Source organism: Lindgomyces ingoldianus (assembly GCF_010093535.1).
Source record: "Lindgomyces ingoldianus strain ATCC 200398 unplaced genomic scaffold BDR25scaffold_33, whole genome shotgun sequence".
Lineage (NCBI taxonomy): Eukaryota > Fungi > Ascomycota > Dothideomycetes > Pleosporales > Lindgomycetaceae > Lindgomyces > Lindgomyces ingoldianus.
The window spans coordinates 82,635-107,904 of NW_022985194.1; the positions used below are offsets into that span (position 1 = coordinate 82,635).

The window sequence follows — 25,270 nt, forward strand, 5'->3', positions numbered from 1 at the left end:
TTCGAGCTTGACTCCTATCTCTGGAAATCTGCCTCATGAAAGGCCAAAACGGAGGGTAGTCCAGGTCTTTCGTCTTCCATCAGGGAAGGAGAAGCAGAGCTCGAAGTGACTAGCATCGCAAAGCCTGCGTAACCCAAGATGACTGTTCAGAGAGTGAAAGAGAAGTAGTCTAACCATCCGGCTGTATTTAAGCTGCCTTTATAGATGCATAGCTATCCTTTCCCAGCTCATCCTCGCTTTAATACATCAAGTTCTGTGGTGTTCTAAAGGCCTCTCAGAACCCTAACGTAGCCCACGGCGCATTCCCCTTCTTAAACTAGATCAGCCACAACACGTGCACATCCTCGGAGACATGTACCAAACACGAATCCCTCGACGTACCGTTTCCTTCCACAACCTACTCTGGAGGCGATCGCAGAGTGTCGCAGAGGAAACTGGCTCTTTTAGCAGAGCAACGCTTCGGCATTGCTGAGGCTCCACCCTGGGCTGTATTGTATCTCTGCAATTCCGAATGGTTGGGTCAACGGCTCGATATTGACGCAATCCACCTTTCCTAGAACTTGAAATCAAATTAAAAACTAAGACGCTCTCGATGAACTCATACATCTGCATTCTTTCTCATCTTTAGTAAACTGTCCCGAGAGTATGGCTTCGCTATCTCAGACCGATCAATTCTAAAACAATCGAGCCAGTAACATGATGCTCTTTGCACTTATGATTTGGCCCATAGCACTGGGGCTGGGCACCCTTTCGCATAGATACGACAGGATCATAAAAACGCGATCGGTGGAGACATGAATATCCAGCGATTGCCACCACAGTTGGCGATGTCGGTATTGCAATGGGTCAGCTAGACGGCTTGTACCTTGACTCTGGGAATTCATATGGGTTTATGCTGCACCAGCTTTCTCTCAAACTTGAGTTCCCAGGGCCGGAGTTTTCTAAACATTTTGGACATTGCTCCTTGAGACGAGACATGTTCTTTGGAGTGGTGGCTCCATTACAAGCAACGCATGAGATGATACCCAGCTCTTGCTCTCCTGCAGGTCTGTGAGATATTTCTCCAGATAAGACTGAGGTGTAGGGTTCTGCTAGGTAAATTATGCAGCAAGGACGGCCTGGTCCGCAGTAAGGTCAAGAATAGTCTCAATTCGAAATGGTAGAGGAAAGGGGAACGGAATGCAATGTGGCATGAAACACCTAGGGGGCGCTGCGCCTTTTGAAATCCAAGGTATATTCTCTCAAATGCAATAGAGGACTATGTAAGAAGTGAGGAATGGGTGCAAGCTTCCAAAGAGATGAATGGTTGATGGCGAAAGTGAGGCATAATACCAACCAATGAGGGCCTGCACGAATCTGCTGTCCCTGCGCCGGGTCAACGTCACCGCCAAGACCCCTCAAGGAACGGTGCAGCGAGTCGGAATAGTGTCAAACCCTTAATCTCTACAGAAACTGACAAGCTTCTCCAAATCGCATATATTATTGCCGTTAAACTCTCCGTTGGCTGCTTTGAAGTGCCCCTGTGACTAGCCCTTGCATCCTTTGAACTCATCCTGGGCGCAGAATCAGGCCACTACGTCACCGCGACATTCTAGTCTTGTACCTTCCTCGGGAACTCACGACCAACAGCTGTTTCTTCTCCAACATCAAACCACAAAGAAGCAAACCCGGATAACACTCAGAAACCCATCATCATGACTGCGAATCATCCCACCCTGATCAACCTCCCACCCCCACCCTCAGACCCTGTCACCCCTTCAGATGCGCCGTAAGGCAGCCCCTCCTATTAGCTATGCTTTGCTCCCCAAAAGCTGATTAGATTCATCATCTAGAGGCACACCCAACTCCGCAACGACCTCGATGTCCGAGCTGTCCACTGTCGCAATCAAGGATGGCCACCGCGGACACTTTCCGCATCACCACCATCCGGCCGAAGCTGAGCGTGCCGACCGTATCTCCCGACTCGCAGGCCTTGAGCGGGTCGCTGTAACTGGCCGCAACCAAAACAGCAGCGGTCTTGTCCCTGGAGCCCCGGGCATGAGCAACCCGCCTCCTAGCTACTTCGATGCCAACAATCAGCCCCAGATGTTCCGCGAGCGCAGCACTGTTGGAAGTGCGAGCGCGACAGGCAGTGTGGGGGGCCGAACGACGTGGGCTAGTGGCAGCGATGTATACGATCCTGACAGAATGAGCGAGGATCAGGACAATGAGACGTCCAGCATGGGCGGCTTCAGCGATGAGGCTGCATCCTTGGTCGGATTTGGCGAGGGAGCAAGGACACCAGCTAGACAGCACAGCGCGATTGGAAGCCCAGCAATTGGCAAGGTGAATGCCGTGCCGCAATACTTGAGGGATCAACCACTGGCCAACCCAATGACCAGTGTCAATGTTCCCAGCGGCTCTGGTACTGTGCAGACAACCTCAAGTGCGGAGCAGCAGAAGCAGGATGCAAAGATGATCGATGGCATGACCTACGACGAGAATGTTGTGGATACAGCAAACCGTACGCCTCCTTTGACGAGCCAGGGCCCTGGAGGAGCCCAAACTGCCGAGCAAGTCATCCGCGAGAGGATGCGTCAACGCCAGCGCCAGGCGGCTCAAGGTGGGGTGCAGAATCAGGAGCAAATGGACTACTACGGAGAGCGAGATCGTTAGTCGTCGGTCAATGTCTATACCTTTTCATGAGGCGTTTGTGTGGTTTGCAGGGCGCTCAGCGAGGAGCCGCTACGACAGGAATTCCCCTGAAAAAGGCGGCTGGTTCGCTCAGATTGAGGTGACAGAATCATACCTCTCACCCATAGTATCCTGAATGCGAAGAAAATTCCTTCATGAACCTTCATATCTTTAGAGATATTGGAGTGCTGGGACTGGCCAAGTGAATGTGGTGACTAAGCTACTACATTGAGTTAGTCGAAAGGGTTCGCTTAGCCACCCACAATTGTCGAATTCGAGCTGCATCTTCCACAAGCCCATCGACGCAAGTTCACACAGCCAACACAGGCAAACACACCAGTCGCTATGGCTAGTAAGTTACGATGAAGTATCAATCTGCAGACCGCGCTGACAGCTTTCTTTAGAGTCAAAGAACTCGTCTCAGCACAACCAGTCGAAGAAGAACCACAAGAACGGGTACGCATTTCACTTCCTGCGATGGCAATGAGCCCCCTCCCCGGCCCTTGAACTTTTTTATCGCAGCGTATCAAAGCATATTTGGATATATAGAGCTAATTTGAACGGCGGATTGCAGTATCAAGAAGCCAAAGACGAACCGATACCCCTCGCTCAAGGGAACGGACCCTAAATTCCGAAGAAACCATAGGCATGCTCTTCATGGCACTATGAGGGCACTGGTGCGTACTTCATAGCCAAATATGGCAATGTTTGGCGACTACACCAGACAGCATGCTGACTGCCGGACACAGAAGGAGGTCAAGGAGGGCAAGCGCGACTCGGCATGAGAGGGCGGGTGAGCACGAATGGCGGGGCGGCTTTTCAAATTCCACGATGCGACATTTTGCTGGCGTCAATGGCATACGGACTTGTATGACGGCATTCGGCCCCGAGCCGAAGATATCGGGAAGCGGATTCCAACACAATATAGGTATGAGTGTGGGAATGAATAAGCCGAAAAGTCCAAAGGTTCTGGGCCTGTGATTGTATTTGTTTCCGGTGAGATCTAAGACGTTGGCAATACAGCGTTGCCAAATTTTTCATGGCTGGCTGTGATTTTAACGATTCTCTGAGACTGAGGGCTGTTCCTCAACACGGCATTAGTGTGTACAGCACCGCGCTTCCCCCATACGCGAATGCTGAAGGATAATATCTCGTGCCGAGATCAACTACCCTATCATTACCAAACACTCTCCCTTCTCCCTCATAAGGGTCCGGGTGCATGGAGATAGGGTTACATATTTAGCCTACATGAGAGGCGTGTGTAGATGAGTCGGAGAGGGATTTGGAACGTGCTGTAGAACATGAGATCAGGTTTCCCAGCAGAAAGCCAATGCAAAGTATTCCCAAAGAGACATAGAACAAGAGATAACGTCAACAGGTGAGGTCTTTCATGCATGAGTACTAAGGTATTTGGTCCAGGTGATGTCTTTCGCACCACGTGCATGACAGATCGGAGCTCAACACCGGCCGACCTGCCCTCTTTCCTCTGTCAAGCTTTCGCTCCAACCGGCGGGGTTTCGAGATTCTGTTCCCAACTTCATCTCTCCACCACGCCTCCCTCTACCCTTCACATCTCATTTAACTCTCCGGAGGTGATGCAAGAGCACCCGCCGCAGCCAACTTTCTAAACAAGCATGAATATGTTCTTGTAACGCTCACCCCGGACGAGCCAAAGCGAACCCTGTTCCTGAACCTAACTAAAGCTCAACAACCAGCGTAAACGACACGCATTGCACAGCCTTCTTTAGTCTGAATCACTAGACGTATCTTTGCCGCACGCCACTCGTCACCCTGTTCTGCATCGTCTTACCTGAAACTACTTATATTGCAGTCTGCAGCTTGTTACTCCTTGTCTCTCTGCTTGTTATTTACGTCGTGTCTGGCGAAGCTCACCCTCACCCCGCAAGCCCCGGAGCCGACGACACCCATCGTCACCGCCGCTCACCCAAAATGGCGACGCAAGCCCACTGCGCATATTGCTTCGAATCGCTGTCTGCGAGCTTGGAAAAGCGCCCTAGCCTCTCATTACGACAAGTTGAAGCGTTATGGAGGAAATATAACGCCGACCCCACGTCCTCGGACATCGATGCTGATACGTCGATTCACGACGTGGAAACCTCGGAGGACGAGGATATGGAAGACGCGAATGAACACCTTGAATCCAGTTCAGAGACTCAGATACATTCGCAGTCTCCGTATCGACCAGCTGCGATTTCACGACTTCTTGCTCCTAGTCCGTCAACCGTGTCTAGCTCTTCAGTGAATAGCAGTATTTCGACGCCAGCAAGTGGGGTTAGTGAGGCGAGCTCGGCGACCAGTAAGAGTAGCTCGCGCAGCAGTTTCTTTAGTTTGGGGCGGCGGTTGAAGAAGGAGAAGGAGAGGGTCGAGGTGCAGGATCACCCGCTTTTCGTGACGTGGAATACAGTTGCGAAGGGTGGGGATAGGAGGTTGAGGGGTTGTATTGGGACGTTTGAGGCGCAGGAGTTGGATGATGGGTTGAGGTCTTATGCTTTGACCAGGTAAACTCGCCGCTCCTATTCCTATGCCCATACTCACTGGCACTTTTGCCAAGCACACCCTGGCTTGCTTCACGATGGGGAATCCTAATGCTGAATTGAATGTCCAGTGCCTTCGATGATACCCGTTTCCTCCCCATCCCCCTCCGCGAACTCCCCACCCTCGAATGCGGTGTAACCCTCCTCACGCACTTCGAGCCCGTCTCCTCCGCACTCGACTGGAACATCGGCACTCACGGCCTCCGCATCTCCTTCACCTACCATGGCCGCCGCTACGGATCCACCTACTTGCCAGACGTCGCCAAGGAACAAGGCTGGACAAAGGAAGAAACGATTATCAGCTTGATGCGGAAAGCGGGGTGGAGTGGCAGGAAGGAGGATTGGAAGAAGGTGGATTTGAGTGTAGTGAGGTATCAGGGAAGGCAGGTTAGGCTGGAGTATAGGGAGTGGAGGGAGTGGAGGGATTGGGTGGAGAAGGAGGGGAGTTAGATGCGTTGGTGTAGGCGTATAGATGGGGTTATGGGTGCGGGACTAGGGTTGGGATTGGGATTGGGATTGGGGTTTGGACGACACCTCATGAGATATGCTTGATATCCATGGCGGCTGGCAGCATGGCGTCGTGGGGGGTATAATGGGTCTGGAATGGGTTGAGGGTTATATTGGGTATCATCTTGGAACTAGGAATTTTGGACTTAGACGCCTTGATCGACAAGCACAAATCTACGCTATCAAATCTAGATCTCCCATCCATACTAATAAACACCTGTTGGCAAATATCGTAGCACTGGAATGTATTTTGCACTATTCTTGCAAATAGCACACTTGGGTATCGACAGAAACTATATACAGAAAGAAAAGTGTGCTACATCTACATTGATAAAATGGGTGGGCTCCTAAAGCCCTCCCTTCCGTTTCCCACCAATATACCCCTCAACCTCCTCCTTCGACGGCCACCCCCCCCACTCCTCCACGCCCTGAACCTGGGTCCTAACCAACTCGCACAGGTCCTCAGGCGCCACATCTTTATCTCCATTTCTAATTCCCTCTCTGAACGCGCCATCCAAGCCTGCCCTCAGCGCAACCAACGTCCTGCGCCACAGCACCGGCCCTCCAGACTGCGCATTCGCGCGCACCGTGACTTCCGCAGAATTCCAGAACGCCCAGTTGGAGAAGGAATACAAGCCCTCGAAATCGCAGAGGACGCCGAGGGCGCGGACATATGCATGGAGGACGGCTGGACCGGGGATATGCGGTGGGATCGGGATCGGAGTTAGGGTGGGCTGGAAGAAATGAGAGGTTTCGATGTTTGCGCTAACTAGGGTGTGAAAAAGCGTTCTGATCTGGCGTGGACCGGTAGAAAGGACAAAATTAGTGTCAGTGCTAGAGAAGAATCCTCGGAGGGCGCAGAGAGCTGCATGGCGGAGTGCAGTGCAGATGAGCCGGAATTGCTCGTCGTCGAGTTCGAGGTCAACTTCGTGCATCTTGTCGACTAGCTCGCACATGATCTTGTAGATGATGAGGGGTTTCTGCTTATTTGCGTGAGTGCGCCATGGACCACTGAGCTTTTGCATGTAAGCCGTCCAAACGGGTCTGTAACGTGGTGGGAAGCGAAGGACAAGGGCGTAAGCATAGTCGATGAGATATGAGCGGTCCGTATTGAGTTTTTCCTCGTGTTCTTCCCGGGACAGCAAAGCGGGAATGACAGAAGGGTTTCGAGGATAGCGACCAAACCGACACAGAAAGCCCACGAAAGCCGCGAGAAAATACCCTGGAAGGGTTTGTAAGGAGGACTCGTCCAGGTGTGAGCCGTCAAGTAGGCCCTGTATCCCGCCGTCAAACTGATCCTTGTTAGATTCCAAAAGGCTCAATATCATGTGGAAATCCGAAGACGTCTCCACAAGGAACGCCAAGAATCGGTTGGTGGGTCTGATTTTTGTTCCCGCCATTCGATGGAACAGTTGCTCATATGATGGTATAGGCTCGCTAATGTAGATTAGGTCTAAAGGCGACGTAGGCTCTGGGAAGACTTCCTTTATATCGCCTGGAAGAAGTTGATTGTCAAGCTGCGTGTCAGGGAGAGCTCGGACGTGATGGGAACTGGTCGGTGCATCTTGCAACTCTGGGTGAACGAGCTTCTCGAACATGGCATGATACACCTCTTGACGTGCGGGAACTTTCGAAGCTTCGTAAGCAAGGAAACAAGCCCAGGCCTCCCTCTTTGTTCGCGTCGCCCTGATACGAGCCGCCCAAAGGAAGTAACGAAACCTTCTACTACTTCCGTAATGCGTTGACACTCCAGGAAAAGACGTCCGTGTTTGAATGGTAGGACTCTGATCTATGTCCCATCCGGCATAGACTTCGGCAGCCTCTTCAAATTTGTCACCTGGGTATCCGGCCTCATACATGCGTTGAATGATCTTCGATGCTCGAGAGCTCCCAAACTCGAAATTCTTCTCTTCATCCATAGCTGTCCGATTTTCCTTCCATGGCGGCCATGAGGCGCCCTTCAGCACTGCCCATTCCTGCTCCTGGGGTGTCTTGCGTTGAGCGAGATGAACTCTGGTCACTGCCCTAAAGCCAACTCTGGTGACGATCAGCGCGGGAGAACGGTTGGCCATAAACCTCAGTACTTGGAATTGTGCCCTCTGCTGATAGTGGGTAGAGAGGACCGGGTGATGGCTGGTAGGAAGGGCAAGGAGGGACAAAAAGGAGTTACAGAAGTGAGTTAGGTCGGACTTTATTTCTGGGGAGAGGTTCCCATTGCCTCCCATCTTGTCGTAAATTCTGGTAGCCTGTGTGGTGAAGATGGAAGCTATCCAAGGGATGGCTTCAGACCATATCATCCGGGCGTGGCGAAGGAACCGTATAACAAGAAGCTTAACCGACAACCAATCGAGATGACCGAGCTGCAACCTTAACGCGATATGTCTTGCGACTACCCCTAGAGCGTATGCGGTCATGTGCTTGCGGAACAGGAAAAGGGTTAGCAGGAAAAAGGGCGGGTTGGGATTTCCAGGCTGAAATATCCTTGCAGCAACATACGAGTCCCTGGTGAGTAGACAGGATGCCCACCGTTCGACGTTGTGGGGAGAATAGCTCTGCGATTGCAAGACAGCGACCTCGCGATCGGTGAATCGATGTTCAGATTTTCCCCACGGGGATAATGTCCGGTTTCGGAGGTATCGAGCTAGAATAGTATAGAGGGATATTGGCATTTTCTCTAGATCGATAGTATGATCTAATACTTGGTTGCGACGGTTGAAGCTCTTTCGAAGTACTCCACGAGCCCCTCTCACACGGGGGCTGGCGTAGGCTAGGTCAGGTTTCCCATGTTGTGGTTGTGAATATAGCGTCCGAGCCTGTCCATGGATAGCATTTAGAAGGAGCGTTGGCTGACTCATCCGCCGGGCCTTGAGTTTGTTCCTACTAGGCTGAGGCCGCCGCCGCAGACGATCAGTCGCATGGCTAAACTTTGACTGTTCATCGCTAGCTATGGATTCTGCCTCAGTGAGAAAAGACTTGTCATCAAGTGTTGCAGCTTGTTCGTCAAATATTGCAGCTGATCTTGCTTCCTGGGTGGAGGGAGTGGGGATGCTTGAGAGCCGTCTCAAATCGAGAGGAATAGCATGGCGGGGCTCAGGGAATAGCGCTTGAATGCCAGCTTGAGTTGTTGCATTGGACTGTGATTTCCAACCAGGCCTCACCGGAGCGGGGTAAGTGTGGACAAGACATGTCCGTCTGCTACGACATCTGATTGGACAGGGTGAAATTGAGACAGGCAAGTGCTATCCATAGTCAGCCGGGCTCCTCAGAATGACCGGAGAGAATTTACCAAGCTGTGAGCGGGCGAAATGCAGGCAATGCGTGACGTGTTGGCGAGGAAGCAGCATTGGCTACCTGGGGAGGCCAGGGAAAGAGTCAATGGCATTCATTGACAAGGCCGTAGATGTGGATTGCGGCGGGTGGGGGACGAATGTGAAAAGAAGAGGGAGTAGAAGAAAAAGCTGGGAGAGCGTGACTATGTGCGGGTGGAAGGCGGAAAGGCGGAAAGCTTGTGGTAATTTTAACCACGCTAACTGTGGTTGGGCTGTTCGTTACGGCTATTCCTATTCCGCTCAACCACCACGGATTCGCACCAAGCAGCCCAGCTCTGCATACCAGACACATTCCAGCGAAAGACGCAAGGCCCTTCCATCACTTCACGTTCCCGGTTCATCACAGGGCCCCACAACTGGACTATTCACGGCCGTGTTGTGGTCGTGCCATTCTGTGTGACTTGCAGCGCCTCTTCTTGGCAAGGTTAGATTCGCGTTCTCGACGAACTTCTCTCCATTCACACCCTCCCCCCCCCCCAGCTTTGCACGTCCCGAGCAACCGCGCATTTTCACACAGCGCGCATCCCCGCGAGCGATAAACTCCCGCACGCCCAGCCCCCTTCTGTGGAATAACTTCGCCCTCTGTCGCCGCCTTTCTGGGTGGTGTGGTTGGCGAAGGGCAGTGAGCTTCCACGCCTCGACGGGCCGCCCTGAGCGCGTTGCACTTCCACTGCATCGCTTCCGCATCCAAGACCGCGCCCATCATCAACATGGCTACTACCAACGGCACCTTGACCCCGCCATCATTCCCACCCGCGCCCTCGTCCCCGTCTCTCGCAAAGCGAAAGCGCTCCGAGGCAGAGCCCGCAATCCTTACCAATGGCACATCCGTACCATCCACGAGCGGCCTTGCGAATGGAGCCACGCTCTCTCTGCAGGCAAATCTAGACGACATACTAGCCGTTCTGAAAAGGTAAGAAGCACAACAACTTCCAGAGTGCACCTTTATTGCCCTTTCTAACAGAAGCGCCCCACAGCTACGACACGCAGCCTTCAATACTGAACCTGCCGCTTTCCTCCACTGTCACTCGAGCCACCTCTGGCGAATCCGCCTCGAAGCGGACCAAATTGACCCCCCCAGATGGCTCGTCAAGCATTTGCAGTCTGGTCCAAGACGGCTCCTATCACTCCCTGGGTGCTCTCGAGAAAGATGTGGAAACTGCAGCAACGGAGATTCTCTCCTCTATTGTTCCTGGTGAGATGTCTGCCGCGCGCCTCTCGTTGGCAGATACCAAGCTCCAGACAAATGTTCTGGCCTTTCGGAAGATGCTAAAAACCTTGGTAACGCGAGAAGAGGCCCGAAAGTCGCATACGGCAATGGAGCCTGAGTCAATAGAACAGACAAAGGAGCAGTGTGTGGAGAGTATCGACGGGACTGAATCCGTGCAAATCAAAGAGGAGGAACCTGAGGGCCGCACGGTCCTCACGCTTTATGGTAGCGCCCAAGGCCCGAAGCAGCTTTTCTCTAGCTTGCAGCAGCCAGTTTGCATTCCTCCCTCGGGTGGGCGGCAATGGTCGGGTCTTGATACTTCGGTCAGAGTTACTTTGCCTCTACGCGAATCAAGTCTCCCCAACATCATCTCCACAACCCAGGTCTTCCCAGCCCCAGAACAGACCGAGGGTGGAAAAAAGAATGGCACCACCTTTGGCGAGCTCTTCGCGCCAGCAAACGTCCCCCAACTTAGCCCCCCGAAAGTCACGAAGCCGCTCACCACACGCGGGAATACCGTCACCTTCGTCCCACAAAGCTCATTATCCAAGACCAAACGCAAAGGTTCGCACACGTACACGAACCAAAATCTCTCTACCGGCCAATGGTTAGGGTACGGCGGAGTGGATATGCCGAAGGATCCAACGTCACCCACCGCCAAGCAGAAGAGCAGACAACGCGCTCTCAGTACTGGGGAAGCACAGCAACCACCATCTATAGCAACCCGCGCGGCTGTTCAACAGGCAAAGGAGGACGCATTGTTTCGCAGTGCCTACTCCAGCTTCGCCCCAAGCCGAGATGACTCCACTGCAATAGTTCCCGAAGAAACCAAGAACAAAATCTGGTGGGAGCAGTTTGGCGAGCAGCGCTTCAACGAAATGTACCTCATTGACCCTGCTTTACTGAACTTGGATGAGTCCTTAGAACCCGACGTAAACGGGACTGTGGACGAATCTGAAAGCTTCAAAGAAGCCGTAGAAAGCTTCACCCCAGCAGAAGATAACCCCTTCTCGGAGAAGAAGCCCGATCTCGAGAAGAGTACAGATGAGGTTCTTCAGGAAATTTCCGAGCTTCTCGAGATCCTGGCATCGCACCAACGCATCCGGAATTCCTCCTTGGCTACCAATCCGCGCACTCCGGTGATCCAAAACTCATCACTTGCGTCCCTTGCGGGTAGCCCCTCCACTCCTTCAGAAGAAGAGATTGACATCTACCAGATGCTCAAATCCCAATTGACCTTGATGATTGCTCAGCTCCCTCCGTACGCTGTTGCCAAGCTGAACGGCGATCAACTCGACGACCTCAACATCAGCCGAACTATCATTATCGAGACCAAGGAGCATAAGGGTGTATTGGAAGAGGATCAAGCATCAAGAATGGCTAAAGCTGCCGCGCTCAGTGCTGCGGCGGGTCCACCGTCCTTGTCACGAATGGCATCCGCTGGCACGAGCACGTCCCACTACCCCCAGTCCAGCACCCAGTATACTCGGCCCACGTCATCGGTCCATTCATCAGCGGCCCGGCCAGTTCAGACGTCTCAAACCTACTATTCCCAGCAACAATCAGTCCACAGATCGCCCTCAGTGCACTATCAACGCTCATCGACGGGCCCTACCCAGTCTTTTCAGACTCCTGGCGGATATGCCAGCAGCACCCCACGACAAAGCTACCCTGTAACGCAAGGTTATAGCCAGCAAGCACCACGAGCATCTTTTGGCCAGACCCAACCTGGACAATACTATCCACAAAGGCCTGCTCAATCAAGCGCTTATGGTGGTGTTACCAATTCTCAGTACTATCAGTCCACTCCTCAAGCTCAATCTCAGAATCGCTATCCGGCGCAACAAACTCAAAATGGCTTCTACCAAAGGCCACAGAACGTTGCACCAATGCAAAGTTACAACGCGGCTCCCAGCCCTCATGCGCGCACCGCATCTCCTTTGAAGGCTAACCAGTCGTTTCCTCAGACCACTTTCAGTGGTGCATCACGTCCTTCCTACGGAACACCAGTCTCAGGCTCGCAAATGCGCGCTAGCTATTACCAGCAACCAGGTACCCAATACTCAACCCCGCAGCCTCCCACCCCATCTACACCTGGCCCAACCGGATATAATGCAATGAGTTCAAATCACCAACAAATGATGTTGGATCGACAGCAAGCACAGTTGGCTGCCCAGCCTCAGGCACGTATGGCAGCACAGAATAGCTTCAACCGGCAGGGTTCGGGTACGCCTCAACCCCCGAACTCACAATATGGCAACGGCGCTCCTCCTATGGTGGCTTAATGAAGGACAGTGCTTTACAGTAATTTCTTATGGGCCGGAATACTCGATACCAATGACGGCGTGCACGGCGTTGGATAAGGGAATAGATTCACGGGACAGCGCGGCCTCTGGGACGCGGGCGATTGGGCCCACTCTGTTGTATTGTGTCTGTTCACACAGAAGCTGGACAGCATTTTCTTTTCCCAAATAGTTTTTTTTTTTTTTGGTAACGGGACCAGTTATGTTGCTGTGTTCCGTTCTATCCAGGTTAGAAATTCGTGTTCCTGGGGGAGGCGGGGTTCACATTATCTGTGCGTCTCCAAGAGGACTTTCTATTGAAGATTGTGAGATTAAGCTCAGATGGGTGAGCCCAGAGCAATGCATTGTAATATCAAACCCAGATTGCTGAAGTGGGTGTCTTAGTAGGAGAGTGAATGGTGAGGTAGTGACTTTGTGAATGGGCTTTGATGCCTCGCTAAGACCTGCCTACGTCATGGCGCAATCAGTGGCTCAGACGCGTGCAACGTCCAAGACAGGCCACAGTCAGCCTTCAAGCTTCCTTCGCGGAGCTCCGATTAACAAAGACATGAAACATCCACAACACCTGCACCATGGCACACCTTCTGCGCGGAAAGCAGGCCGGCGTCCACAGCGACCTTTCTGCCGGCCTGGGACCTGACCTCTTTGTGCTCGATCATGTAGCTATCAGCCTCACCACAGGGCGCAGAGCGCTGCCGGGAGCGCCAGCTAATCTGGCGGCAGATCACCAACTTTGGAATTAGTTCCCAAATATCGCAGATTGCCTACGACCCCGTGCAGTCCCTCATCGCCGTCGGTACCAACGAAAGCAAGTTTGGCTCTGGGGAGATATATATCTTCGGCCAGAAGCGCGTCCAAGTCGTCCTACCCCTCCCACATCGAGCCTCGGTCAAGATCCTGCAGTTCTGCGCCGAGAAGTTGTTGTGTCTCGATTCACGAAACGATCTCTCTATATTCTCGTTGGAGACTAAGCGGCTCATCAATGCGCACTCTCCCCCCGCGAAAATCACAGCTCTGCACAGTGATCCCACGCTAGACTATGCCTTGCTAGGGACACAAACGGGTGCGTGGCACAGCTTTGCATGACTTGCGTTAGCTGAATGTAGTTACAGGCGATGTACTGGCCTATGACCTCGACCGAGAGAATCTCGCGCCATTCAAAATACCAAATTTGTGGAGGGAAAAGTTCCCTCGGTCGCGATTAACCTCGATAGTCTCGCTCTCCTTTCACCCACGAGACATCGGATCTTTGTTGATCGGCTACAGTGCTGGTGCGGCTATATACTCCTTCAAGCAGAATAAAGCTGTGAAGTTTTTTAACTATGTGCTCGGCAAAGGCGCTCCTGGGGGTGACTCTGACCCATCGTCAGTCTTTACAGAGAGGAGTCCGCCCTTGACCCAGGCTGTATGGCACCCAACTGGTACCTTCGTCCTGACTGGGCATGAGGACAGCAGTATCGTCATCTGGGACTCGAAAGATGGGAGGATCGTTCAGGCCAGGACCTTGCAAGACACGAACGTGGACAGACCTGGCCCCGGAACATTTAGTCCTGGTGCGGCGCCGGGAACATTTGCACTCAAGTCACCACTATTTCGCATTGCTTGGTGCGCCAACCAAGACCCGGATGACACGGGGATTCTGATCGCTGGCGGTGCTCCATCTACCCTAACCACCAAAGCCTTGACCTTCTTCGAACTCGGCCGTACGCCCGTGTACAACACCTCCTCATGGCAGGTTCTTTCCGGGCACTTCGAAAATCCAAAACGCCAGAGGATCTTACCGACCCCACCAAACACCGAAGTTATCGATTTCTGCCTCATTCCCCGTTCTTCCCCGCACTTTGCAGGAGCACAGGATCCGATTGCTATCATAGCCTTACTAGCATCTGGAGAACTCATTACGTTGAGTTTCCCCAGCGGTATGCCCATCTCTCCAACAAATCAACTGCACCTTTCTATGACCCTTGTGCACCCGTTTGTAAACCACATCAATCTAGCGCCCGTAGACAGAACCAGATGGCTAGGTATGACGGAGAAGCGACAGCGTGGTCCTCTTTTCCTTACTGGCGGCGCGGAAGCGAATAGCCCTCTGAAGAGATTCGAACATCGCAACATTGTCCAGACTTCCCACGCAGACGGAACGGTTAGGCTTTGGGATGCTGGGCATGCCGACGAAATTGAGAACGACTCGCTTCTCCAACTTGATGTAAGCCGAGCGGTAGGCCGTCCCGAAGATGTTGAGGTCACTCGAATGGCGTTCGCAGGCGCCGCGGCTGAACTGTCCGTGGGTCTTAGATCCGGTGAAGTCGTCATCTTCCGATGGGGCGTCAACAAGCACTCTGGACAGGAATTCCCACCCGGACCCAATCTAGAGCATGCACTTACAAGCATCACTGACAGGACGGAAGCTGCGCTCAAAGAAGGGCTATTACCGTTTACTTTACTGAATGAATCAAATGGGCCTGTGACAGCGTTGAAGCATTCAGATGTTGGCTTCGTCGCTGCTGGATTCGAAGCAGGCAGCTTAGCAGTCATCGACCTCAGAGGCCCTGCCATCATCTACAGTGCGAAAGTGACCGACTTCATCAAAACGGATAAGCGAGGCAGCTTCCGCCGCAGCTCGACTCAGGCTCCTACTAAACCTGAATGGCCAACGAGTATTGAGTTCAGTGTCATGACAGTGGAAGGCGATGATTACTCCAGCATCTTACTTCACATTGGAACAAACCTTGGACGCCTCGCTACGTTTAAGCTACTTCCGGACTCAGGTGGCCGATACTCAGTAAGCTTCGCTGGCGCCGTCTCGCTTGATGACCGCATAGTCAACATCTGTCCCATCCATGCAGAGACTGGCCGTCCAGCATATGCCTCCCAGTCAGCCGTCTCGGGGCTTAGAAATGGAGCCAAGGTGAATGGTGTTCTTCTTGCAGTTACCGCATCAGGAGCCAGAATATTCAAGCCAGCAACACACAAAGGTGCCCAAAAGACGTGGGATGAGTTCTTGTGTGATTCTGCTGCCATCGTTCGGTATGAAGAGCTTGGGTATGCACTGCTTGGGCTTTACGGTGACGGCTGTGCAAGAGCGTATTCGATACCGGCGTTGAAGGAGATTGGATCGATCAAGGTAGATCAAGTCTTGGATACGAGGAGGTTTTCTGAGGCAGTCATTACTAGCACGGGCGATATTTTTGGGTGGAAGGGCCCCGCTGAGCTGGTTTTGATCAACGTCTTTGGAACTGGGCTTAAACTGTGAGTTACAATCTCCTTCCTTTTAGCAGCCAAGTACTAATATCATGGAGGGACCAAATGAGAGATACACTTCTGAACCCAGAGCTGTTGGTTCCGCCAAGACCAACAATATCAAACATGCAATGGATATCTGGAACCCAATACGTCACCCCCTCAGATATGGACCTACTCAGTAAGTTGCTGAACCCCATCTTCACACCCAGCTAACTCCTCGTGTTCCAGTTGGCGGACCCGACCGCCCCCCTTCAAAACGCATGCTCGCACAAGCTCGAGCAGATGACGAACAGCGGCGACGAGACGCTCGTCTTGGAGCGGGCACCGCTTCTTCATCAGTGGCGCCTGCAGATGAAGGGTGGGGTGCCTGGGCAACAAGAACGCTGAATGAACGAACGGAGAAGTTGAATATCGTTGGTGACAGTATGAACAATTTAGAACAAAACAGCGCGGGCTGGGCGGACGACGTGAACAAGTTTGTGCAGAAACAAAAGAGGGGCCTAGTCATGGGTGCTATGAAATCCAAGTTTGGATTCTAGGTAGATGGGAAGGCAGGTCAAGGGGGATACATTCGGCGTATATGGGCGTTGAGTGATACAAGCTTAAAAACCTTAGGTGCGGCGAGCGAAACAAGTGCTACTATGTTTGAAGGACTAATTGGGATAACGAAAGTGGTGAATAGACTTGATTGCAATACTTAGGCGTACAGTGGAAGGTCAATAACTGTGTAGATGGATGCAAATTGCACAAGTGGCCCAGAAATGCCTTGCTGGCTGGTGGTCTGCTTCAAAGCTAGTGTCTGACAAGTAAATGTAAATCTGTTTTTATAACTGGAAGATGGCATTCACTTCACCGCTGCATATCCCGCCACTGCACTTGCTTGGCATTAGCTCGCATCACTCGTCACCCCCGCTCACCATACCCAGGCACGTTCTTCGTGCTACCTAACCGGTCAGCGTGCTTTCCTCCCGAAAGTAGTCTGAATAGTCTGAGCGGTGTGAACAGTCCGGGTGGTCTCAACATCACTGTTTTCGGTCAACTCATCGAGCCATGGCCGTACGGTCCCCGTTGCTACTAGTCAACGTACATGCTGCCGCCTGCAAGACTTTGGCGGAAATTAGGTGAGATGGACGCTGGAGGGAAGCATTGTTAGGCATGTGATATCGAACTAGCCAGAAGATGGAGAATGTGAAGGACTTCATCATCAACCTGCCCCACGATGTTCTGCTCATTTAGCAGAATGGCGAGTATTCAAAGTCTTCCGTAAACCTATTACTAGCGTTTGCAGCTGTCGGTAAAGTCACCAAGAAAGGGGCTGCCAATGCCACTTCTGTAAACCTTGATTGGTGAAATGTATTTGTATTTCATAAACGTGTCGTATGTGATAGTGGAGAAGAACTGGCAGAATTCAATGCTTGGTGCCAATTATCCCATTACGATCGACTTCGAACAACTAACGGCGGGGTGGGGGTTTCAAAATAGAGTTCACACGAGACTTACCAGCTGAAAGGGATAGCAGGAGGGTTTCTTGCTCCTTGACTCAGCATAAATTCATTCTCGGGTGGAACCCGAACATCTCCCCTTTGCTTTTTTCCCCCTGAACTTCGAAAGCTGCAATGCATTTTAATAGAGTTAGCTTGCCCGTTGGGCTCGGCCCGATCCGATTCGATTCGATCTTTTACCCCACCCTTCCTTTTCTTTGAAACGTTTCCTGCATGCAAACTTGCTGTTTCAGGCACCCTCACTTTTCTAAAGTAGTTCTTATCGATCGAACTTGCTTGCATCCATTTTATGTCTATTAGAACGCGGAATAAAGAATGCGATTTTAACATCAGCAGCATCAGGCAAGAGACAGAGGAGCTACTAGTTGAACAGGAATAGCAGACCATTTTATGAAATGTGGTTGAGTAAATCGAGGAGATTGATTGGGTGAATGACGCCTTCCCCCCCTGCATTTGGGGGTGGAGGTCTTATGCCCCGCTCTGCGGTTTTAGTAGTAAGGTTGATCCAGGGTGTCATAGAAGGTGAGCTATTTCGCCCGTTCGGTGGAGGATCAGATTGTGTATGATGTCGGAAGGATTAAGTTTTGCTGTGGCAATTAAACACCGACAAGGTCTAAGGCTAGCATCTCTCCCTATTTCCATTCCCAGCTGTTAACTGCTGGATTTGAGCAATGTTTAAGGTAGCTATATAATAGATTCTGTGACATGCGATAGATTATAGGTTAACGTTTGCACATTGCGATGGTGAGACAAAATTCCCCGCTTATACTCTCCAGGAGCGCATTGTCTAGAACCAGGTGCTACCTAGAACCCACCCATGCCATGTTTACGCGCCCTCAGCATGTGGAGATTTTCATGCGCGATATACAGGGTGCTGCCCAGGACCGACTCATGACATGTGCTATGTGTCGCTCAGGAATATGGAATGAGGGGTCAGCTAGGTTGAAGTAAGTTTGCTTCACCGTCTTGCGACTCCTGAGCGGTTTTGCAAAGTTTTTATGCAGCTTATCTACCTTCGGCGGACCACGGGTTGCAGTACTAGTATCGGATGATGCGGGTTTGTGGTGCTGTCGAGATTGAGCAGAAGAGATATCGATTTTTTCATTTTTTTTTTTTGGGGGGGGGGGAAGGGCTAGATTGTGTTTGAAGTGTCTTGGTGATTGAGGAGTGCCATCTTGCTCCGGTTGGATTCACAAATATATCAGCTTCTTTGAGCGCAAATGTTGTCAGATATATAAGAAAATGATGCTGTTGCGTATACGCACTTGCCGTTTACCTTGAACCTCCAACAACCATGCATCCAAAGACCAGATTACCGTCGCCGTGAACCTGCGAATACAGAATCGCCCACCATAAAACTAACGCCAAAGGTCATTATACAAAGAGGTAACCCAGCCCAACCCAACCAAGATCCGAATCCGAACAAGTCCCACTCCTTCTCCTCACCCTTCTACACCATTTTCTCTGTCGAAACTGCCCTCTCCGTCATATTCCTAAACTCAGACCTGGAACTCTGAGTTTCACTCTGCCCATCAACTTCCACCTCCCTCGTATGCTCCGTCTTCACAGTAATTGTATGCATTTCCATAATCTCATCCTCACTCCCCCTACCATCCTTACTCGCCGCAACACCCATACACTCCGTCGTAACAACTCCCCCAATCCTATTCTGATCCATCGACCGCTTCCCCGACCACACCTGCACCGATTCTCTCCTCGGCGTCGTATTTGAGGAGACGCCGGGGAAATTGCTACTGCGATGGATGGAGTCGAGTCGGTCGGTGAAGTTTCCAGGGCTGGAGCCTGAGACGGAGCGGTTGGAGTCATTGGCGGTGACCCAGTGGAGGACAAGGACGGAGAACAGGATATCGGCGTTGCAGCACATGAGGCAGATCCAGCCTGGCTCGCCTTTGAGAACCATGAGAACGGTCAGGTTGACGACGCTAGAGACTAGGGTAGCGCAACTACCGAGGAAGGTTCGGAGGGCCATGGAGTGGAGGGAGGTGTTTTTGTTGTGTTGGTATGAGTAGAGTTCTGTGTAGAGGGTAAGCATGAGGGTAGGTTCTTGTTGGACATACTAACTCCGGAGAGGGAGGAGGAATAGCAGGGTAAGGTAGACGTTGACGACGACGTCGAACGAGATGAGGGGGAGCATTGCAATCTTCTTCATGCCAATGATGCAAACACCGTTCTCATTAATATACGCAATGCGGCTGTCGTAATGTGAGCAATGCTCCGGTGGATTACCTTGGGGCTGCTTACAAGATGAAATTCAACACGATGACTACTAGGTACGGTACTGTGACTGATCAGTACTTATCCCCTACACCAGTGTCTGTGGTATTTGAGCTTACCAATCATGCCGAAGAAATTAAATAAGAAGAGTTTGTCTTTCATACGCGCATTGCGGCTTCCCCGGATTATGTACTGTGTTGAATAAATGTCTGTTTTAGTCATGCCTAAGCATTTAACGTACAGCTTTTTCCACGAGGAAGAGGTAGATGAGGACTTTCGTTGTCATGTAGCAGATCAAACCTAACCAATGTTAAACCCACAGAAAATTTCATGAATTGCTTCAGACCTACAGAGTAAAATTGCTCCCTCGCAAACTTGCGGTGAATCATTGATGCCGAGGCCTCTTGAGATGATTGCGGTAACGAAGACGAATAGTGTCGAATCGATATAGATCGCGAGAATAACTTCTGGCGCGTTAACGCAGTTTAGTTGGGGAAAGGAATGGTAATCTTACGCCAATTTGTGAAAGGCAAACTCTTCCATCTTCCAACAGCTTGCAGTCTGCGGGCTATTCAAAGGGTCAGAGAAGTATTGAGGTTTTCATAGAGGGGTAATTGTACTTAGACAAACTGCGAGTACACCGAAGGTAACCAGTGAGAGGGAGATAGAAATGAGATTTCCTGCTGTAGGGATGGGTGCGGGTGGAGGATGGTTAGCCATCTCGTCGGATTGTGTCCTCGCTAAAATCGAAGCACTTGCATGAGATGACTTAAAAGAATGCAAGTGGACTGATTTCCAACTCTGCCACTCGGAGAGAACGTGATTTGTATATTGGCTGAACGCGACAGGAGTATTGAAAAAGGAAATCTGAACAAGGTTTGAATGGGTGGCCAATCATGGAGCCCGGGATTTTCGCCTTGATGAACACAAGCCAAGGGTTCTACCATGCTGCGATCGCCCGTCTAGTGAGGGACTAAGCATTTGTTAGGACGGAGGGGCCGCCACATCCTTGCTTTTGCAAGTGCGAACCACATGTCGTAAATTCGAGATAATGGCGTTCTGTGAGGTGGCAGGGCTGAAGTCTGGCAGAACTCTGACCATCGGAGTCGAAGCTTGCCGTGGGAGATCATCGGATCGACGTCGACGCGCCCAAAATGCATTTCAAATGTCGACTAACGACAGACGCACGTAGCTAGTCATGCGGACCCTGCAGTTTGACATCCAAACAGAGGAAGTGAATGGGCTCTTGGTATCATCTAAACGTGCTCTGCATCTTGGTGTTACAGATGCTGTCGTCAGAGCGACCTCGTGATTTAGATTATCTCCTATGTCGGATCCCCCTCACTGTTGGATCAACCAGGAGAGCATAATTTTAGGTTTTCGAGCCCTCCAAACTAGGTTTGTCACCACTGAGGATACCCTTTTTGTGTTGAATTTTTGCAATGCCACCTCGACGAATACTGACCGAGCTTTCGGATCTCAAATGGGTAAGAAGTTGTTTGAACATCCTTACTAGCACAGGGGAAGGAACATCGGGGAACCGGAGCAGCCGTCCAGAGCCCCAAAATTAATTGGAAGAGAATTCAAAAGGGTGGAAGGGAAAAGGGTTGGCAAGAGCCTTGAGGCGTTCTCCTCGAGTGTTGACAGGCAGGAGTCTTGTTGGAACCTTCAGCCCAGAACTTTAACCTCGCACATTCCATGGCTCGTCTGATCTTCCCCAAGCCCCGCGGTCTTCGCCGTCCTGCAATCTGTTCGCTAAAGGTTAATCCAGGCTGAAGACGCCACAAACTAAACTTCTTGGGGTCGGGATGCGAGCGTAGGAGTTTGCCCCACAGCAAAGCTAAGATCTCGGTGACGCCTCACGATAATGCAACCAGCCATGAGGCTTGGCGGAAGGGAATTCCAAGGGTTTCTTGGTTACGATTCTTCGTGACAGGATGACAAGCTGGTGGAGGATAGATTAAGGTATCAACAACAACGTTTCCAATGAAAGCAAGTGCGGAAAGGAATAACAAGGAGCCACCACGCTATGCTTCATCGGGAAGATCACATGTTTTCATTACACCTCCCAGCACAGATCTAACTTCTTTTGGAATGCAACGATTCCCGGAAGGCTGTTTTATTTTATGGAGGAGCGACCTTAATACATCTAAGAAGCTAAAAACAAAACGAGTAACTGAAAGAAAATACCTCACTACCCTCCTCATCATAACCCCTTCTTCACTATATCTCTCAACTCCTCTGCGTTCTTCATGTTTTCCAACTCTTCAACTTGATTCCACTTGATCTAATGAACTTGAAAGCCCTTTGATCTAAGAGCACCCAATAAGCTTGACCGAACCGACAGGCTGCTGGTCTTTGATGTGGAAGCACTGATTGAGCTGATTGCTATCAATGACCTTGAAATTTTGGCTCGCGCAGACTTCGTTGAAATAGAATTTCACTATATCTCGAATCATTCACTATTATTATTCAAACTCCATGCCCCCTTCTCACGGTTCTAGGCGAACACGTTCTTCCCATCAGCGCCTTTGATGGTTTGGCACGTGGTAGTAAGAATGGGTTCGAAGGTTCCATCCCCGTTTACGCAGTTGAGCTCGTTGAAGAGCTGCACAACCAGAAGAAGAGTCTGGCCGGAAGTCATTTCAGAGGCGGGGTTGACAGAAGCGACGGCTGCAAGAAGGAGGGAGGTGATGAATGGCTTGGGCTGCATTTGACTGGAATGGGCTGTGAAGCGTGGATGTTGAGAGAGATCGTCGACTCATTGGTGTTGTGAAGTATGCAGTGATTGTTGGTTGGTAGCAATAATAGAGAGTTTTGAGGGTTTTATATGCAGTCCACGGAGTTATGACTGTGGTGAAAAATATTCAATAGGTCTCCTCATGGTACGTAAGAACAATAGAGAAGTAATAGGACGAATCGTGATATTGACTGAAGTGGTGCTAGGCTTGGCTATAACACGACCTCATCGCCGCCGCATTGTTCCATCGAAGGTCCGAGAACACAGGACTCGAGGATGAAGAGAATATCCGGAATCTTACATACGAAGAAGAGGAATGGGTCTCACATTCACTTGATCATGAGGTACGCTTTCGTCTGACACCATGAGAGCCCAAGCAAGCCGAACACCGCTCCAGGCTTTCAACCAAAGAAGGTTTCGGGCTATCTATTCGCCTTACCCATATATTGAAGAGGCATAAGGGGTTAGAAGAGGCTGTGAAGAACTGATCACAAGCAAAAATTAAAGGCTCGTGTTCACACCTCATCACTTAACGTTGAGGTACAGGCTGAGCAGCGTTTCCATCAGGAAGTAGTACGATTCGACTCAGGCTTTCTAGACAAGTTACGTCTCACTTATCATATACTTTTGTTTGCTTCACCTGACAGCAGGGGTTAATACAATTAAGTTACAGTTTAATTAAAGCTGCTTATACTTCTTAACTTTTTACTAAAAGTTATAACATAACTGTTAAAGCTTTTAGAGTAGCAGGGTCCCTCTTACTCTTAATATAGCACATAAGGTTATTTAATTTACTAAAAACAACCTTATAACGTAGCTAGTTCTTCTAGAGTTGTAAAGCTTTAATTATAGAGCCTAAGAGATAATTACAGTCACAAGTAACTATCCTTTTTCCCCTGCTAAAGGCTCTGTGCTATCTCCCTATACAAGGGACTGTCATCTTTTGCTATAATAAGGTTGTCTAAGGTTGTTGTAGTACAGGGCAAGCTCTAAGGCTACACTAACATGTAAATAGTGGCACAAACACGCTCCCCTGGCCCTTACGCGCGTTAGAGACTGCAACCTTAAAAAAGTCTACCTTAATTGTATACTTCTTACTTTTAAGCCTTATTAATTAAATTGTAACAGTTAAAAATGTAGTTACGTTTGTTTGCCTCACGTGATTGTAGGTGGAGCAAAAGTATCAATTGTACTACTTCCTGTTGGAAACGCCGAGGCTGAGTTTGCTAATTGAAGCCAGGTTTGACTAAAGAAGTCACACGGTGTATGTGATTAGTGCAGCTACGGGCCATCCAATTTCCGTTATTTTGACAGAAAGCTCGCAGGATGGGAAAATCTTTTCTTTGTTTACTCAGCTTCCAAGGATTCCAGTGTAGGCCAGCTAAGTGTAACCGCGCTATCATATGCCCGTTAAGGGCAACGATTCGGAAAGGGAATGAGTCAAAATGTCTTTCCTCCGTCAACTACTAGTAGTAGTGGAGCGTTGATGGAGTATGATAGGGAGTGATTAGCACTTCGTAACCCAAACATTCCTCTCATTCATGCTTGCGGCATATGAAGAATTGAAATCCATTGAACGGAGATCAAGAAGAGCAATACACTTACCCAATTATTGCACGTGGATGTAAGTGGCCGATCATGGGCCATCAAATCTCGAAAGGAACAAACAGTAGAGAATGTAAGTCTCACCTTGTCTCATGACTGTTAAACCCTGAACACCAGAAAGGGTTCGATTAATGTTTCTTACCTACATCTACTCGTGAAGTTCTGGAAAGGTTGACTAGGCGAATCGAACTTTCATATTTTGTTTAAGGGATCGGTAAGCTGACCGCTCGATCGCTTGTGGGGCTATCATGACCACAAAGGTCAAATGTACCCGCGAAACAGGGCGTTGACGGGCGTAGTTCGTGAGACCGAACGGAGCATGAGAAGAACAAAGAAGAAGTATTCCACCACTCCTCCACACAATTGAAGGACTTATGTTCATGCCACCTCGCTTTAGGTGGATTGTCAGTGTGACATGTAGAGGGGTGTGGTAGACCCGAGGACGAATTCGTACCCTTTCGAGTTTAACGGTGTAGTAAAGGCAAGGACCATGACGTTTCCACATCGCGTCTTTTTTACCCCGGACCCAGCATTGCAATTTCAGTTGCCGTTCATACATGCATGTCATGAGGTGGCTCGCCTCCGTTAACCAGGTTGAAACAAGGACCCGCTTCTCTGCGGAAACGGGAACGCGTGCTGGCGCTGCGCGAGGTAGGCAATGAGCTCCTCCCGGGGGCTTCGAGTAGCGCAAAGACGGGACGGGAATGGCTTGTAATTCTGGAGGCAAGTTCCGCTCATCGTGTTGTAGGACCTTAGGCTGGCCTGGTAACGGATTGAAGGCGCTTAGTTACCTAAAAATTTGAGTTCCCATCTTATTTGAGTCCCATCAACCAAGTATCATTTACAAGTCTAGATCAAAACTTGTCAACACATATATCTCTTATAGATGGAATTTCTCGTTCGAAGAAAGGTCAAAGTTGTCCCTCTGAACATGCACGTGGAACATAACTGCCTAGTCTGGGTAGAGCTGACCTGTCAAATCTTTTACCAGAACCAGAGACAGCAATAGGGGAATGCTAGTTTCTTTCTAGATCAGACCTTTCTTATGTTGAATTCATATGTGCAAACTTGTAGCACACAGATGTCGGACCGAACCTTTATGATAGGGAACAAGGCAAGCAGAGGAGTTCAAACCGCATTAATGACTCTAGTAAAGCCTCGTGAGCCGAGAAGCTCGTCTCAAGGCGGCTGAATTCTCTAGGCTACGGAAAAGCCCGTTGCATAATTTAACAAGAGTGGAGCGGCAAGAGCGGAAGTGCGCTTGGTTGGTCGTTGTTATCTCAGCTAGCTCAGACGTGAGGAGAGAACCGAGGACGCACAAACCACCATGCATATTGCTACTCCAAATAGAGTATGGCCTGGGGGGTT

General features: G+C 50.5%; 7 protein-coding genes across 7 annotated transcripts; 5 read left to right on the top strand and 2 right to left on the bottom strand.

Annotated features, from left to right (window-relative positions):
- Positions 1-1,694: 1,694 nt before the first annotated feature.
- On the top strand, positions 1,695-2,595 carry BDR25DRAFT_183289 (uncharacterized protein; the record flags this gene model as incomplete). Its single annotated transcript, XM_033684228.1, has 2 exons — positions 1,695-1,768; positions 1,833-2,595. Coding segments are annotated over 2 exons (837 nt in total), but the record flags the coding sequence as incomplete, so codon positions are not given.
- A 315-nt stretch (positions 2,596-2,910) lies between these two features.
- BDR25DRAFT_293397 (uncharacterized protein) lies at positions 2,911-3,949 on the top strand. The gene is made up of 4 exons (XM_033688719.1): positions 2,911-3,025; positions 3,078-3,129; positions 3,248-3,350; positions 3,423-3,949. Exons 1-4 carry the CDS (start codon positions 3,019-3,021, stop codon positions 3,456-3,458), a joined length of 198 nt encoding a protein of 65 aa, XP_033543341.1. The 5' UTR covers positions 2,911-3,018; the 3' UTR covers positions 3,459-3,949.
- A 325-nt stretch (positions 3,950-4,274) lies between these two features.
- On the top strand, positions 4,275-5,963 carry BDR25DRAFT_306053 (uncharacterized protein). The gene is made up of 2 exons (XM_033690538.1): positions 4,275-5,192; positions 5,300-5,963. The coding sequence occupies exons 1-2, from the start codon at positions 4,624-4,626 to the stop codon at positions 5,676-5,678; spliced, it is 948 nt and encodes a 315-aa protein (XP_033543342.1). The 5' UTR covers positions 4,275-4,623; the 3' UTR covers positions 5,679-5,963.
- A 119-nt stretch (positions 5,964-6,082) lies between these two features.
- BDR25DRAFT_395696 (uncharacterized protein) lies at positions 6,083-9,163 on the bottom strand (the record flags this gene model as incomplete). Its single annotated transcript, XM_033698389.1, has 4 exons — positions 9,022-9,163; positions 8,915-8,996; positions 6,161-8,888; positions 6,083-6,130 (listed from the first exon to the last, which is right to left on the bottom strand). Exons 1-4 carry the CDS (start codon positions 9,077-9,079, stop codon positions 6,083-6,085), a joined length of 2,916 nt encoding a protein of 971 aa, XP_033543343.1. The 5' UTR covers positions 9,080-9,163.
- A 376-nt stretch (positions 9,164-9,539) lies between these two features.
- Positions 9,540-12,835, top strand: BDR25DRAFT_268441 (uncharacterized protein). Its single transcript, XM_033687110.1, has 2 exons — positions 9,540-9,977; positions 10,042-12,835. Exons 1-2 carry the CDS (start codon positions 9,775-9,777, stop codon positions 12,557-12,559), a joined length of 2,721 nt encoding a protein of 906 aa, XP_033543344.1. The 5' UTR covers positions 9,540-9,774; the 3' UTR covers positions 12,560-12,835.
- Positions 12,836-13,107: 272 nt separating this feature from the next.
- Positions 13,108-16,622, top strand: BDR25DRAFT_345436 (uncharacterized protein). Its single transcript, XM_033694054.1, has 5 exons — positions 13,108-13,236; positions 13,301-13,640; positions 13,690-15,826; positions 15,877-15,998; positions 16,049-16,622. The coding sequence occupies exons 1-5, from the start codon at positions 13,150-13,152 to the stop codon at positions 16,357-16,359; spliced, it is 2,997 nt and encodes a 998-aa protein (XP_033543345.1). The 5' UTR covers positions 13,108-13,149; the 3' UTR covers positions 16,360-16,622.
- A 2,150-nt stretch (positions 16,623-18,772) lies between these two features.
- On the bottom strand, positions 18,773-20,277 carry BDR25DRAFT_293412 (uncharacterized protein; the record flags this gene model as incomplete). Its single annotated transcript, XM_033688720.1, has 8 exons — positions 18,773-19,356; positions 19,405-19,535; positions 19,585-19,621; positions 19,677-19,749; positions 19,799-19,857; positions 19,908-20,021; positions 20,072-20,125; positions 20,178-20,277. 8 exons carry the CDS (start codon positions 20,275-20,277, stop codon positions 18,773-18,775), a joined length of 1,152 nt encoding a protein of 383 aa, XP_033543346.1.
- Between the last annotated feature and the right edge of the window lie 4,993 nt (positions 20,278-25,270).